This window comes from Chaetodon auriga, chromosome 21 (genome assembly GCF_051107435.1).
Source record: "Chaetodon auriga isolate fChaAug3 chromosome 21, fChaAug3.hap1, whole genome shotgun sequence".
In the NCBI taxonomy this organism is placed as follows: Eukaryota; Metazoa; Chordata; class Actinopteri; order Chaetodontiformes; family Chaetodontidae; genus Chaetodon; species Chaetodon auriga.
The window spans coordinates 13,838,739-13,854,039 of NC_135094.1; the positions used below are offsets into that span (position 1 = coordinate 13,838,739).

The 15,301-nt window shown below is 43.9% G+C and overlaps 1 protein-coding gene across 1 annotated transcript in view; it reads right to left on the reverse strand.

The window, feature by feature from the left end:
• The window catches only part of bmp6 (bone morphogenetic protein 6), a 41,972-nt gene that overhangs the window by 7,486 nt on the left and 19,185 nt on the right, over positions 1-15,301 (reverse strand). Inside the window, exons 2-4 of the mRNA XM_076761456.1 lie at positions 8,756-8,948; positions 4,825-4,973; positions 4,414-4,611 (exon numbers count right to left, since the gene is read on the reverse strand). Coding sequence (XP_076617571.1) covers positions 4,414-4,611; positions 4,825-4,973; positions 8,756-8,948 — 540 coding nt within the window. The remainder of the gene's footprint in view (positions 1-4,413; positions 4,612-4,824; positions 4,974-8,755; positions 8,949-15,301) is intronic.

The following is a 15,301-nucleotide window of genomic DNA, read 5'->3' on the forward strand; positions in this document are numbered from 1 at the left end:
TAGCAGGGGAAGCACTGCTGGACCTCACTGACCTTAATACTGTACAGTATGAGTCCTGGGCTCATATTAACCCTTCACTACACTACCTGCCATTCATTAAGCCCCCGAAACACTTTCACAAGCACCTGTCAGGAGGAAAAGGCTGTAAATTCTATTTATCACATGCTGTTCCAAAAATACAAGAATTAAATGGTGCCAATTCAGACTTTATAGCCTGGGTGCTTGGTGTATGAAGTATTTGTGCATGTGTGTATGAGTGTGTGAGTGACATTAGAAACACTACAATTCAAGGGAAGAAGAAGAAGACTGCAGATTTTACAGTAGGAATTACACAAACTCCCATAGAGGTGGTGATGACAGAAAGCGTGGGTTATACAGGCCTGATGTTTAAAATTAAACCTGCGTCTTTAACTCAGCGGCCATGAGGACATGAAAGAAGGACGTTACTGTCGTCCCTGACGTTTCTCCTCTCTTTTCCCTCCCACCAACCACTACTACCAAAGTTTATCTTTCTTCCTGTCTTTCATCACAGGGGTTATTAAACCCTGCGAGGGAGCTCCGCCACGTCTAATTACTCCAACGGTAAACAAAAGGAGGTCGGGTGGGGAGGGAGCGAGGAGAATGAGGAGGTGGAGGGAGGAGAGGAGAGACAGATGAAAAAACACAGTTGGCCAAGTGCCGTGTTATTATAATTCTTTAAGCGATACTGTTAGCGTGGTCAGTCTTTTAGCCGTGCAGCTAATGACTGGCTAGGTCTAATTACAGGCCGCCTGTGCTGTGCAGGGACGTGATATTCCTTCCCCGGATGGTTGTTAACTTCCCCCCACAGCCAAAGCCCAACCCGACTCCCATTACCTCCCCGGCCCTCTTCGCCCACAAAACCCCAAATTACCTTTAAAGGTGTTGTATTGTTCTTTTGGCAAGGTATACACAGCAGCATTTTCCACTGTGCTCACATCAGGCACACCCAGAGGGGGTGGACGCATCACACTAACAAAAATATTCATGCGTCCAACTCATAAGTCAGAATTTATGAAAAAATGTAAACGAAAAAGACTGATTTGCCCAAGACACTAGTCTGCGCGGTCAGTCTGCTTTTGTGAGTGCAATGTTGGAAAACAAAGATGATTTATTACACATATAATCTCACCATTATCTCCAATCTAATGCTGCAGAAATTTATTTGGCTGAATTTGTCCTCTTTTGTCATCTGGAAGACATTTAATATCACATGTCGTTTTAAATCCAGCTCGCTAAAATTGTGAAAATGAGAAAATAACAAGGCCCAAGGCCTCGCAGGGAATACAGTGGGGAAAATAAAGTTTCAGAGTTAAAAGGTTGTTTTATATCCTGAGCAGACTGAGAGAGGTGTTTTAGTGCTTTATGACAAAGCAAAGCACTAGAGCCCAATTTATGAAATGTGAAAGAAAAGTGACAAAAATAGCTCTTAACTAAGCGTTGTACTTCAAATCAGGACAAAATGGTGTCAAACTGATAAAAAAGGGTGCAGTCAAATCAGTGCAGTGCTTAATCACACAGGTCAGGAGTGGGCAATTCGGGCAGAGGAAGGAAGCTATTTTTAGAAAACACACAGAGCAAAGTAACTCATGCTGAAAAAAGTTTTTTAAAAAGCCTCTGTGTGGAAGCTCGCGCGCACTAGAGCAATTAAAAACAAACACATTGCTGCTTTCCAGCCTTAGATCTCATGTTTGTTCTGAAAAAAAAAAAAAAAATTCAGGGTGAATTATCGGTGAAATACTCCTTTTAGCTGGAGCCGCGGTGGCCTGAGCTGATGTACTGTAGCTCTGCGCCAGATAGAAACCGGGGGACAACGTCCACATTTTGTTTCTCCCCATGAGCGCTCCACAAGACGGATGCTCTCCCCATCCATCCTGTCCTCCTCCCTGTCTCCGGAGTGAGTGATGCGGTATTGAAACCATATGCCCTCCTGAATTCCTCACGGATCCTCCCATCCCGTCCAATCCCAGCAGTCCTCCGCTGGCCGCGGACACTCGGCTGTCGCGAGGGGGGCCTCCCCGCTTCCTGTGTAGGATCTAAATATTTACACTCCCTGTCGTCCCGAGTGGCGAGGCGGAGAGGTCTTGATGTTTTGGGTTATGTAAAGTCCAGTCCTCCAGGACACATATTTAACAGATTGTCCTTGTTAGAGCAGATTTCTGAGCAGATTCACCTCAGAGAAAGTTCTCTCACTCTCCTGATAAAGACTGGGACACAAAAGCAGACAACCTGCCATGTTCACAAATACAGTCTATTAGCATTTAACTATCCAACTTTAAGGTCTGCACCTTCTGATTCGCTGGTGTACCCCAGAGTCACAGCGTCTTCAAGACATCTTTACTTGAAGTCTTAAGACATCTTGGGACATCTCAAGCCAAAGACAGCTGGGCAGAAGAGAGTACAGGTCTGAGCCAAAACTGAACATGTGGTACATTCTCACTCTCCTGTAGCAAAACAAATGATGAGTCTTTGTTCTCTGTTATGTCAGCCTTTCATCTATTGCAATTACTGAGAAAAAGCCCTGCAGGAATTCAACTGACAACCTCTTGTGCTAACAGCAGCACACTGTAACCTACTGAGAAAGTGAGACAGATGCACTGAGCAAACAGGAAATACGGCCGACCAAGCTCAGCGAGGGCTTTTCAGAGTAGTAGTGAGAACAAACCCAACTTGTCCCACAAATACTTCTGTATACCATGCAGATGGTAGAGCCATTAAATGGGGCGGCAGCAGAAGCAGAGCGGAGGTAAATCGCTTGCCAGGTAGCCAGCCAAGGCGGGTCATTTGCAGCTGTGTGTCTAAGTGCACTAAGCTGTGTCCTGGCACCCGAGAACCTGATGTGAGCTGACTCTGGCCCAGATTTGCTGGGTTTTTGGGGTGCAGACCTGAGCCGTTTTGCGGCTGAGAATCAGCTCCAGTTAGCGGCGCTCACGCTCGCTTTGGGCCCATCTCAGCCCCTGGAATCAGCACAAGTATACTTGGGCTGATTTTTGCAAGTCATTTATCACAAGTCTGACATGAGTCCAGCACGCAGGTGTGCTGAGCTCAGGCCACTGTTGGGCCAAACAATTTTGGCTACCTGAAGCTCACCAGATAGGCAGCCCTTTGAGATATCTAAATACAGAGAAACCATGTGCGTTGTAGAGTATGCTACAGCACGTAAACACTACTATACTCAGGTTTACATATCTTGATCTTAACCAGGTATTAGGCTGATATCTCTGACATGAACTCATGATCCAGTGGACTATAAAAGTTAAGTATTTTCTGGCTGATTTAAGTGATTTAAGTTTAGAAATGTTGGAATACATTAACTCTAAACATACAGAAGTGGTTTGCTTGCGGAGGCGTTTTATTTGCTGCATACAGGGCTCTCCTTTGAATCAAAGCTTTGAGCCATGCGGGCTTAATATCACCGTGATGCTTCATCTGTCAAATTAGCCAAGGATCAGACTGATATTAACACTCACTGAGCGCTAGCTTTACGCACCGCACTACTCACACAATGAAGCCTCAGAGGAGCAGCTCAGCTTTAAATGCTATAAAGTCTGGCCAGAATTACACGGCAGGTGAAAGTTGGGCGGATTAGGGTTTGATTTAATTTGAAAAGCTTGCGGAGCTCATAACATCAGGCTTATACCTGCTCATTACATCATCTGTTGAGTAAGAGGAGAAGCGGCGAGGACCTGATGAGGAGGTTGAGGATGAGGTCACCTGTCAAGACGGATTGGCCGTCTGTGTGCTAAATCACTGAATATTCACAAGGCCACTATTTTGTGTCTCCCATCGTGAAGTACTGTCTAAAATCTCTGGTACAAATTATTACATAATTTACAGCGTACTATTAATATTAATATTCTCTTTGTTCGATACACATATTCCAGTCTCCTCTATACTCTCTCCTTAACACCACTCACTTATCTCATTCTCTAGGCTTCGCTTTTTAGTTCAAATCCGTAGCCAAACCCACCATTCAGCTCTCCAGCTCGACCTGTCTGGAGAGGTGCCACAGAAATCCCCTTCATAAATAAAACATCTTATACATTGCTCTGAAAAACACTGTATTTCCTGCTCAAGATCCACTTCACTGCCTTAAATCCATACAGAGAAACTGCAGTAAAAACAGATTTTGGACACCATCCCTGAGCGAGGATTTTCATCTGAAGGGCTGATTAGAGAGAGATCCGGATGAAGTCAGCTCCAATTTCTCAAGTGTCTCAAAGAGGAACACTTCAAACGCACGCTACCCATCCACTGATCTCCACAGGTTAGACGTCAGTTACAGATGTATTGAGGTCGGGTTGAGGTCAGTTTTGTGTCTGATTGTGTTCATGGTTGTACGGCTTGATGAGGTCATTTGAGGTGCAGTGTTTGTGTAGCTGACATCAGACTGACCTGCAGGGCTCAAGCCTTTGGATCCATCCTGCGGTTGCGTGGATCGGTTGCGGTTCTGCTGGCGTCGTTTTCCGCCAGTGGAGCGGGCGGTGCGGATGTGCACTTCGCTGACTTTGAAGAAGGCCACCATGAAAGGCTGCCTCTCCAGCGCGCCGTCCCGTCCTACGAGCCCCGCCTCCTTGGAGCTGATACTCTGCCCTGTTTCAGAAGACACAGACACATTTACCATAAAGGTCGAGCTGGTTTGCACAATTCATGCTTATGTTGTACAGCAGAGGAAATCACTGACTTATCCTACTGAAAGGTAAACTAAAAACAGGTAAAACTCCAGATTTATGTTTTGAAACTGTGTGAATTTTGTGCTTTAAAACAAACAAAAAAAAAACCCATGTATGTGATGTAATCTCTTACCGCTGCTGGTCTCCACGCTGACCTGCAGGCCCAGGTTGTGCATCGGGCTCATCACCCACAGGTTGCTGGTGGCAGTGATGTCAAACTCCAGCCAGCCCTCCTCAGCCGCCCACAGCCTGCGAGACTCCAGCAGGAACAGGTCTGCCTCTCTGGGAGAACATTGGAGATGATGCAAAAGGAAAACAGTTTTGATACTTGATTGGTGGAGCTACTAATTGCCTGCAAAACATTGTGAAATTTTAAAAGAGACTAAAGAAACAGAATCCAAGGGGAACACTAGAGCCATTGGTTTGTATGAGGGTAACATGCCTGAAGAGTCTCAGTCATCCAGGTCATGCTTATCCAATTAGAGTTGAATCAAGGGCAATTGGACTTGGTTGTGGAAACTTGAAAATGTTTCGCCTCTCATCTGAGGGGCTTCTTCAGTTCTAACTAAGTGGTGGGGATTCCCAGGTATTCAACCTCTGTGGGGTCGTTACCACTGTCACTGAAAGCTCTCGGGTCGTTTGTGCTCCTGGCTCCTTCCCGAAGAAGAATGCTTTTAAGTTACTACAACCAAGTCCGGCTGCCTTTGATTCAACCCTCCTTGGACATGAGGGTAACAGAATCATAACAGACTGACAGAAAGATGGATAGCTGCACTTAACAGAAAATGCTGGGATACACTGTATTGTACTCCACTGTAGCTTTGACCATACAGTCTACCTCTCTGAGGGACAGGAAAAAAGGAAGGAATTAAATCTTTGGTATCAGGCTACAGGCATGTTAATATCATTTACAATGTTCTGTGTGACTGAAATCAGGCTGCAAAATGGAAGGATGTGTCAAACGGGGGAAGAAAAAGGCCGACGTACGACAACTAATGAAGGAAGAGAGAGAGCAGAGGAGTTGTAAGACAAAGACAGTGTGAGTGATAAGAGGGCCTGTCCTCCCACCGTCCCATTACAGTAGTAATAACACAGCATCGGGTCTGTCGGACCCTCCTCCGGAGCAGACATCAAAGACTCACAATCATCCAGGTGTTCAGAGAATGCCCCTGCAGTCATGCATCAGCAGCCCCTCTTTATTGGTCATTAATGAGAGTGTTTCTGACAGCTTCCGCATAAGCCTCTATGCCTCGTTTTCCCTCACACACACAGGCACACACACCACCCCACTGCTGAGTTCACACGTTTGTCGCAGCATGGGCCAGTGTGCCGGTGTTTCCGCCTCGTCGTCACAGCCGCTGTCCAGCTGACGAAGGACGGCAGGGGGTCCGTCAGAAAGCCGCCTGCAGGGCGAAGGCTAGCAAGAGCCTACTGTAAAACGTCTTATTGACTCTCTGCTTAAATGAACTGGAATAATAAGGTCAAAGGTGGAAGCTGTGTTTTTTTGCTACAATAAATCTCCTTTATAAGTCTTGTCAGAGAGCGTTGTTAAAAGCGTAATGCAAGGTGGGAGAGTGTCGCTCACAGCTGGCCTGGTTATTTCATGTGCTTTCATCTTGTTAACTGCTGAAAAGGCATATTTGTAAAATTGTAAAAGAAATATTTAAGACACCTGCAGGCAAAGGATGCAGAGGCTCTCACTACAGGAAGTAGATCTAAAGGCTAGTATATCTCACAGCATTTCAAGAACCCTTATGAAGCCAATATTACTGTTATCAATAACACATATAAGGAAAAACAACAATGAAATCATCTGGTTTGGTACAGTATAATAGCTGGTAAATGTTGCTGAATGGGTTCTGATCAGTAAAAACTGCCCTCTCAGCAACCTGCCCTTCCTCAATACGACGTCAGGCCTGCCACATTCCGGCATTGTAATCTCTCACATTCCTTGCCCGCTGTTAGCGAAATCACCCCAATCAAATGAAAAGTACAAAGGGTGTCAGGCTAATTAAGCACCCCATCATTACAGCTTAGAGTCAAAATAGGAGTCGGGTTTTTACGGGAAGGAGGGACACGAGAAAGTTAATAGGCTCCCCGCTGATTGGCCGATTACAGAGGTACAGTTTTGCAAAAGGCAGAAAATGGGCAAAAACAACAACAAAGACTTAACGGAATTTTCTCATATAAACCGTCAAACTTCAGACGTCACTGCCAGCACTGAGGAGAGTGAAGGTGAGGGCGTAAGATCAAAGAAGTTCCAAATTTACTGCCGTAGAGACGGTCCTGATTTTGCCAGCGGATGCACGTTGCACCTTGAATTCACCCCCACAAAGCACAAACGCAGCAGATTCTCTCCACCTGAGAGCACGCCATCCAGGCTGTAATTTTCTTCAAGGTAAAAAACCTGTCCTACAATAACACAGAAATTGGAGATATTTGGGCCCTTTAATCTCCAAATATCTCCCAAAATAAAAGGCTTTACCACCAGGCTGGAGAGCACAAACCACCCATTGTAGGGATGAAGGAATGCAGCAAATAAGTAGCTCTTGATGCCCTTACAAACCATTTGACAGACAGAAAAATATACTTTGCCAACATCTACAGCTGATGGTCTTATACTTTCCAATCCGTGGACCTCAGAGCTGATCCAGCTTTAGCCTGGGACTGCAGTCTGAGAACATTTGATGTTACAGACCTCACCTGAAGGCGTTCTGCTTCTTCAAAATCAATGCAAAACATCATATTAATGACTGTTACTTTAATGTGCATTCATAGGGAAGCAAAATATACTGGGCGATGTTAGAGGTTGGCTTAAAAATGTTAGAGCTGGTTCTCACTGGGCGGGCTAGATAAAACACAAATATCATTCAGAAATCTGACTGGATGTTTATCTGCCCCTGCAGACGTAATGTAAATGTTTGGCATGTATTAGCTGCGCACATTTGGGGGATGGGAGGATTTTGAAGCTGTGCTATATCTGAAAGACGTGGTTTTGCTTGATTTTACAATCTAAACATTTCAGGGCCCAGAGGCTGTGTAACACACAGGGAGAAAGACTGAGAGAAACACACAAGCAGAGGCAAGTTTTTTAGAATCTTTACCTTTTTATATCAACTGAGTTTGCGTGCTGCTTTCAGGAACACCCTATCTCTTGTTGAATTGCTGATTCCCAGTGCAGCCTCAGTGCAACCTCCTCTGCAAACTTACCAGATCCACCCAAGGGTGGATTAATGCACAGACATGCTGCATGTGTAAGCGCTGTACAAATCCTCACAACTTTATTTCATCTTCTACTCAATATGCCAAAGCTTTGTCAGATACCAAACAAGCCAGGGTGAATTACGGGGAAATCTGTATAAAACAAACATGAAAAACTGATGCATTCGGCCAGGACGGGCTTGCTGTTGCTGTGGTTTGTGATTCATAAACGTATTTAGTTGGCTCTCCGAACACGTTGTTGGAAAATGAGGTCGTGTCCAGGCATGTTCATCACTTTTTAGCGTCCCCTGGAAACAGTTTTGGTTGTCGTACTTGCAGTTTTCTGCATGTGGATGTTTTCTCACTTTTCAGCATTTTTCAAAGTGCTGTGCATGTGCTTAACTGAGCTTGTTTGTGTGGTTTCTTAAGCTGCAGTGTGTTGAGATCTCACACTTATTTGCCCCTTTATCAGGCTAAACATTAAGCTGGTAGTATTTTTTATGCTATTTGGTGTGAAATTAATTTGAAATGTAGCACAATCTATGCTATTTGAAAGTATATAGAAGTACATATAATGCTGTAATTGCTGATTTTGTATATGTGTTACTGGAAGACATCTTTGGTGTCACATGTATCATCTTGAGGGTGAGTGAAATGCTGAAATGATAAAATAGTTACAACTTGTGTAGAATATTTCCATTTGATGAGAGGATTCATCCATAAATATTGTCTTAAAAAACCTTGAGAGGAAATGAGGGTTTTATCCGAGGCTGTTGAGTGAGACCCACCCTGCACTTCTCAGTCGCTGCAGGGATTCAAACTTGTTATCTTCCAGCTTATCAGTATGTGTGTGTGTGTGTTACCTGTCAGGGTGCTCCTTGACCACCTGGTAGACTTTGAGTAGGAAGGTGTCGTTGCGGAAGGCGCGGCTCACACACTCCTTGTAGAGGCGAAACTCCGCTGCGGTGACGGCCTCACCCTCTGGGATCTGTGAGAGGTTGAACTTAAACTCCTTGTGGTGACGCCGCTGCGGAGAGAGCTCTCTGTCGTACTCCACTGCGGGATGGAAACACACACGTGGGATCAGAGTGTTAGGAGACAGGGAACAATGAATGAAAAATGAACTCTTTGTATAAAGTCAATACTGATATGCATGTTTTCTAGTCCTGGTCATTGAAAGTTTGTACTCCAGCAGATCAGTGAAGTATCACCTACATTATTTTCTTAAGGCAAGCATTGTCATTTTTGACCTTTCAGTGTCTTTTCTGCGGCTTGTCTCACGTTCATGATGCCTACTCTACAAATAGGTTCAAATTGCATATTCACAAACCGGGTTTCAGTGTAAATATACAGTAGTGAACGATGAGCGGATATCCTGTTCACAGACACTGTGCAGAGGTCGACCATAGAAGCTTTTAAAACCATCACATGTGATTTATACTTAAGGTCTAATAGGTTTCGTGGCCTCCAGTTTCCCTAAATAAACCCCTGTTATCTTCAGTCCGAAGCAAAAGCCCATGATTTTTTTAAGCGGCAGCAAAGTTAGAGAGCTTCTGCAACCACTTCTGACGGCGTGAAATGACAAAAACCAACAAATGCGCTCCCTCCTATGCTTTTAAGTGCAATATGCGCCATAATGATAATGTGCTCTCTGGGGATTCAGTTCCTGTCTCAGCTGGAGGTTTTTCTCCCACAGCACAGAGCCTGCAGAGTTTGTCCACGGTCACACAGAGTGAGAAGAGGAAAATGAATAAAGAGGGGCACGTCGTGTGCAATTAGAAGGTCGCGTACAGAAATATCCATGCAGACATAAGCACTAAATGCTAAGCCTCAAATATGTGCTACATTCTGCAAAACACACAAAAAATGAGTGGCATAATTGCTTGAGAAACACACTCTTACTATTCTTCAGCTATCATACTCTTACTGATTTAAATACTTGTCGCATGCTGCACATATACAGGCACTATATAATCATCTCCACTCCATTTTCCATGAAGCGCAGTGAGGTTCAACACGATGTGGTGGTGCCACCACGGCTGCAAGTGCAGACTCACTGGGAACCAGAGCTGGATGGTTACTTTCACCTGCAGTGGAACCAAACATAGAGTAGATGTCCATCAACATCATGCATTTGCCTCCTTCTGTCCTCCAACACTACAATACACAGGGTTTAGTCTGACATTTTGGGAAATACACTTAAGAAACTAGAGCCAGCAGTCGCTTATCTTAACTAAAAGTGAGGATTAATATGAGGACACTTCTCACTTGATAAATGACAGTGGGCTGTCCAGATCATGGAGTCTTCCTCCTTCCAACATTAATCCAATACATGGCTTCAAAGCAGTGTGTGTACGGCAGTTTCAAACATATTTAAGACATTAATGCATATTTGAGGTAGTCATAAAAGTAAAGACCCCCTTTTTTATGGCAGTATTTTACTTCACTCAAACAAATACTTCAGTTGGATACTTTTATAGCCCAAAGCTTAGGTAAGAAGAATTTAATTTTGTACATGAGCCAAGCTTGTTAAAACTTTGGTAATTTTATGATGTGGAGACCCACCCAAAGTGGACCAATGACACATTTTGTTCCCCGAGTCACCGCCGAAGAGAAAATTGTGTTGATGTGAGAACACTGGAACCAATCAGACTCTCCCAAAAGTGCCAGCCCCACCTTGTACCCACACCCAGGAAGGTCAAAGCTCCCCTCATCCCCAGACATTCCCAACTTACATAAATGCTGAATTTGAGTAACAAACTGAGCAGAAAAGGCAGGCAGGGAAGGCCGTCTTTCTAGCTTCAATGCATTTCTGAGGAAAAAGTCCAACCCTGAAGCACGCTGCTGTGACTTGGTCAAAACAAATTACAATAATTGAAGCCTTTCGGTTCAAGCCTGAGCCAGATCTGCCTCTCCTCAGTTCCAACACGTTCCATCGCAGCAAAGGAAACCACCTATACAGAACGAGATGTTATTCACATCAGCGTCGCTGTGACTTCTATCACATGTGACAGTGACCATTTCATCATCGCACTCCTTAAGCTGCCTACACACAACACACACACAGATGTCGCAGCAACTGTGTGTGATAACAGGTCTGGTCTTGTGTTGTAGGGTAGATAGATCAGCCGGGCTTGTGTGTCTGTGTGTGGAGGACTTAAGCAGAGGTCATGGTACTCTAAATGACTTTACAACACTCCCTTCAAGAGCCCTGGGCTTAAAGACCAACAGCTTGAAATTGTATATTCCCTATTTCAGAATCAACTGACTTTCTGGCAAGAAACCTCTTTGATAAACTGTCTGTAGGTGGTGAGAAGGTCAGGAAGAGTTTCATATGTATCAAATATTTATTACATCTGCGGCAATGCGCTGCATGTTAACTGTGTAAAGCATCAGGCACCTGACGGTACAGAATGGCTCGACTCCAACGTGTTTGCGAGCTGAGCGTCACACCAAACAAAGGTAAATCTTCAGCAGATTTCTCTTTGTGTGGGTTGTTTTGGAAGGGGTGTTTTTCAAACTGTATTGGACATTGACACACTATGAGCAGAATGGGAGGACTGGGAAAACCGCCTGTTTCTCTGACTTTGGGAGGGTTCACGCAGGATTCCAAGATGGTTGTCCTTTTGCTAACCTGCTACATATTTGCAGCTGGTCATCAGCAAATGACAGTAGACACAAACAGACAGTGTATATCTTCTTTTCAATTGATTACTTTGCTAAATTACAAATAAAGGTCAGTTTGCTTGTTATCAGGCGTTCTACTCAGCCTGTGAAAACAGTTGGATGATATCTCCTGTAGCTCTGGATGAGCTTTGTTAGTCTGAGAAAATGATATCATAGTGGTGGTGATATCATTGGGGTTATCTCAGCGTGGGCTTGAAGATTTCAAGCTTTTAATGAGAAAACCAGCGTTACAGACTGGAGGTGTAGGCTTTGAAAGATTTACCAAGCAGGGAGGGTCTAATGAAAAGATGCTATTGGCTGCATTATGGGAAAAGTTATGGAAGAAGAAATACTAAATTGCTGGAACGTCCCTTTAACATCTGATTTTACTCGCAAAGTTAGAGCTAGCAATAGTTGCTTTGCATTGAGCGTGTGTTTGTTGACATTTTTATTGTTCTTTTTGCCAAATGGGAGATAAAGTAGTTGCAGTACAGTACGACAGTAGCTGTGGAAAATTCCCCATTTTTCTGATTTGGAATTTCCACTAGTAAATGATTGATGATGATGATTAGGCTGTTTTGTATGATGTGATCTGAATGCAGCATTAGTAATGACTTCTTAACAGCCACTCTTAAGCTTTGTGTAGCCAGTTTAGGAGTCATCCAGTACAGCCGCGGTCTTCAAGGAAGCAACGGTGTTAACATCCTGCTCCAAGAATGCAACTGCCAACTTCTTATACTTTGTATTTCCTGAAAAATGCTACAAGATCTTCGACAATCACCCAAGGGAAGTGAAAGGGATTCTGGCCAAGGAGAAAATCGTTTTCAGCAACGTGAAAAATGCTTCCACTGATTTCATTAGGCTTTAATGAAATTTGCAGGACACGTTTCTTGTAACATTTATTTTCCTGACATCCGAAGAGAAATCTCAAGGCACTCCTGAGCTCACTCAACAACTCACCAGCCTGTTCATGTTCAAATCAATTCGCAGAGAGGGGAGTCGTTCTGAACGGCGTCCAGGCGACGGCAAACAATTAAAACGATGAAATACGAAGACAGCCACAGATCACATTATCGTGTAAGCTTTATCACCGTAGTCCTCTGCGTTAGTGACCTTGGAGCCACGGCATTAGCAGCTGAGTAGCATTCCAGCTGCTTCTCCACCTTCTCGGCTTGAAATTCAATTGAAACCCACCGAGGTTTCGCATCTCGAATCAAAGGGAAGTCTTCACACGGCGCGTACAGGGAGCGTAACCTCTTTGCTAATCTACCATGACGTGAGCTTTGAGACAGGAACACACAGAAGGGAAAAGGGATTTAGATTTGGATGATTCAGAGAGGAATACATTTAGAGTGATTCTAAAGATGGGAAATTATATATTACATTAGCGATATGGTGCAAACAGTGCTCGATGGTAACCGCAGGAGGAGAGTGTTTATGTGTCGCATGTGTGTCATTACAAATCTGTAGGTGTATTTTATGGTTTTATTTTATGACCAGTCCACCATCGCCGGTCACCAGTTCATGAGAAAATATGAACAAACATAAAAAAAAGTTCGTTTAAATCAGCTATTTTCTCTTTCAATTTCACTGAAGACACACACACACACACACACACAGAGGAGGCCAAGGTTAACCACAAAACCTGGCAATAACGGGAAATTTGTGTGATGATTCACCAAAACGCTGTGGGTGATTTCATCAGCTACGAGAAACAGAAAGACACCAGAGACAGAAAGAGAAAGAAAAGGGTGACGGTGAGTAAGGAGAGAAGAGAATAGAGTAAGGTAGAGAAGACAGAGAGCAGGAATTAATGTTTTGAGAAAGACAGACGGTAGACAAAGACAGAGAGTAAGAGGAAAAGCAGTGAAAGAGAAGAAATGATAAAGAAATGATCAAAGAGAGGTAAATGGGAGTTTATATGAATGATGTATCAAATTGGATAACCTGCATGGAAACAGCAATACAGCAAAAGATTTTAAAAAAAAGCAGAATTTGTATGTCATTAGATAAATTTATGTCCTAATGTCCTCAACACAGGTGAAAGAATAACTGTGGGAGAGGTGGATCAGATGACAAGACCAGATGAAGTAAGACAAAGTCAGTCGTCACAGAGATGATGGAGAGACCAAAGGGACAGAAACAGAGGGAGTGAGGGAAAGAGACCGAGTCTGGGATGCAATGAGAGGAGGGGAGACGGAGACGGTCAGTGACAGAAAGAGAGTGAGACGGACGATTTGCAGATTCACTTGGACGCTTTGATAGAAGCTGTTCTCTCGTTTCCACCTGCGCAACATCTGGCGCTGCTGTCCTCTCCCTGCTGCTGTAGGTACTATGGCAACCCACACACACGCACACACATACACACACGCACACACATACACACACGCACACACCTTGACCCTGCAAATCTTTTGCTATCACGTGTATACATATGGTCCTTATATTCACAGCTTGCACATGATGAGTGGTTATCCGTATAAATGTCATAAATCACGGTTTGAAACTGCTTCATATCCTTGTTTTGTGCCAGTGACTTAAAATTCAGCACTCAATATTTTAAAATGTAGAACATTATGAGTTCAATGTCATTATGTGACAGAAATGAGTTGAAAAGCGGCTGTGAGTCCATGTTAGAACATGTAATATTTTCTCATTTGATAAGAGAATACCTCATCAAATTCTATGTATCCTGATCTAATTTGACCGTAACGGTCAATCAATAGTCTGATGATGCTTTAGTGCTGGACTGAGGACATTATTTGACAAAGAAAAACCCCAAATCCTCTACAAACCGGCTTTGGAAGCAGTGAAAACCCACAGACAGGAGCTGCAGTGTGACAGGTTGGCTTTTTATAAACTGCATGCCCCTTTAAGAAGCGAAGGAAGGAAAAAGGGAAAAGGTGCTGAAAGAAAGACAAGCGAGTGAAACTTCGAGCCAGAAGGCTGTCTGTGCCGGGGGAGGCGGGCGGATGAACGCACAAACAGGCGAACAACATAGTCGAAGAGACAAAAATGAATGTGACGGTGATTGATAACCACAACCTCTGGAGTAAAAATAAAGAAGAGCAACTGCCAGCAAGATGTTAAAACATGCTGAAAGTTTGCGAGGATGCGATCAGCAACTTGATACGATGGAAAAGTACCTGAAAAAAAGAGAGCAGACGGTGGATTGAAATCTATAAGTAGAAGACGGAAGATAAATTTAAAAGATTAATCTGGAAATAAACTTGTTTCGAGGAGAAGAAGCAGTGTTCTTCGATGCAAAGCAGAAAAAGCAGGAGTGTGCAGGAAAGGCCCTGGGGTGGTTGACAGGCTGAGTTGTCTGTGGTCAGTGGTCAGCGCTTTTGCTCACACTCCTAACGCCGTCCAGCCAATCCCTCGGAGGGACAGCTGGCGAACAGCCGCCTGCATCAAATCCCTCCTGCTTTCTCTCACACGTCCCACAACCACAGAGCAAAACAACCAACAACCGCCGTCCCTCACCAAAATACTTTTTCGCCCTTCATCAACACTCAGCTGGTAAAATTAACTAAAGGGAACATTATGGATGGTTTTCTCAAAGGTACTTATGTTGTCAGATATTTTAAAGAGGGGATTATGGAAAGGTTTTAGCCTCAAAGCTGGATGAGCAATTAACTTTTCCATTGTGTGCTTGAGGCTTGTGCAAGGAACCACTGCAATAGGTCTGTGACACAGATTTGGCCACAATATTTACAAATTGAGATTCCTAATGACGAATC